Source organism: Trichechus manatus, unplaced genomic scaffold, assembly GCF_000243295.1.
Source record: "Trichechus manatus latirostris isolate Lorelei unplaced genomic scaffold, TriManLat1.0 scaffold00021, whole genome shotgun sequence".
In the NCBI taxonomy this organism is placed as follows: Eukaryota; Metazoa; Chordata; class Mammalia; order Sirenia; family Trichechidae; genus Trichechus; species Trichechus manatus.
Window position 1 is genome coordinate 10,228,641 of NW_004443957.1, and position 1,489 is coordinate 10,230,129.

The following is a 1,489-nucleotide window of genomic DNA, read 5'->3' on the forward strand; positions in this document are numbered from 1 at the left end:
TATTTTCTAAGTACTAATACTTTATTGTATTAGTATAGCTTGAGGCTGTTTAGTATGGAATATTATTTTGATAATATTCAAATAATTTCTCCCAGCAGAGTGCTCTAACCATAGAAAGCACTAAATAAATGTTTGCTGATGATGATAGTTGTCACTATAATCTTATTTGGGGCATACACAAAAGATTTCTTCTGTAATTTTACCTTTCTTCTGTAGTAACTTCTGTAAAAATAATTGATATGTAGGGCACTTTAATAGAGTTTAAGTTTATGTATTCAGAAAACAAATTTATTTTTAACCACAGAAAGAAAAAATCTGTAATATCATTTGTTTTTCTCCTTTTAGCTGAAAAAACAAGCCTCCTTAGATACATCTGGTAATGATGTAGAAAGCCAGTCCGTCTCTGACATTAACCAAATACTCTGTAGACTGGTGGCCACAGCATCAATGATGACGAAGTACCTGAAGCAGGTGTCCAACCATCCTCCCTCTAAGAAAGTTAAGCACCGCAAATTAAAGAAGAAGAATGGCGGGAAAGGAGTCAAAAGATACTAAACATACCCATATGCAAATGTAGCTCAATCCAGTATGGAGATTACAAAAGAAAACTATTGAGACGACTCATCTAAGGGTAAAAATAATTCTTTGGGAGGCTTTGTAATTTTTGCCACATTCTTTACCGAACATTTCCAAAGAATCTGGGTTGAAAAGTTATTTCCATCCAGTTAAAAAGGAGTCCATACTTACTAAAGTACTGGAAAAAGACTGCATGTTATCACTGTTACATGTTTAAGTATTTTGTTATTTTTAATGTGTTAGACTACTAAGCATTAAGCTATCTGTAGAATAGAATCTTAGTTTACTGTTTTAATAAATCTCTGATTTAAATAATATTTGTGGATTTTCCTTATTTTCCTGAGCAAATTTTATGGCTACACAGAGGCTTTTAATTCCCCAACTCAGCTTGCTAAGATCGCATGAAAGTATTAGGAAATAGAGTAAGAAAAGAAAGCATTGATTTTTTGGTTTAATAAATGGTGAATTAGGTACCAATATTTTTAAAATTTCAGGCTTTTATGGATCGGCCACATCAATTTACAAAAGTATGTTGTTGTTGTTAGGTGCCCTCGAGTCAGTTCCGACTCATAGTGACCCTACGTACAACAGAATGAAATACTGCTTGGTCCTGCACCATCCTCACAATCTTTGCAATGCTAGAGCCCATTGTTAGTTACCATATTTTCCAAATAAAAACCAAGAGAGTGGTCTGAGAGTAGGACATAAGGTCTGATTTAAAATATCTTGAAAAATCCAGAAAAGCATGCTAAATCTATAAGGAAATAGAATATAAGGAAGGCAAAAACTTTTAAACCATCTTTAAAATAGTAATAAATAACAAAACAGTCTTTACAAGTAATGGAAATGAACAGTGCCTGCTTTGGGCAATTATGGATTATTATGGATTATTAAAAGTTTATTTCTGGTTCCA

At 32.7% G+C, this 1,489-nt stretch overlaps 2 protein-coding genes across 2 annotated transcripts in view; one reads left to right on the forward strand and one right to left on the reverse strand.

Annotated features, from left to right (window-relative positions):
* TEX50 (testis expressed 50) overlaps positions 1-555 on the forward strand; it is a 2,080-nt gene extending 1,525 nt beyond the window's left edge. Inside the window, exon 2 of the mRNA XM_012554523.1 lies at positions 346-555. Within this exon, the coding sequence (XP_012409977.1) occupies positions 346-555 (210 nt within the window). The remainder of the gene's footprint in view (positions 1-345) is intronic.
* Positions 1-1,489, reverse strand: part of ANKRD45 (ankyrin repeat domain 45) — a 30,116-nt gene that overhangs the window by 19,878 nt on the left and 8,749 nt on the right. The gene's annotated exons all lie outside the window — the stretch shown is intronic.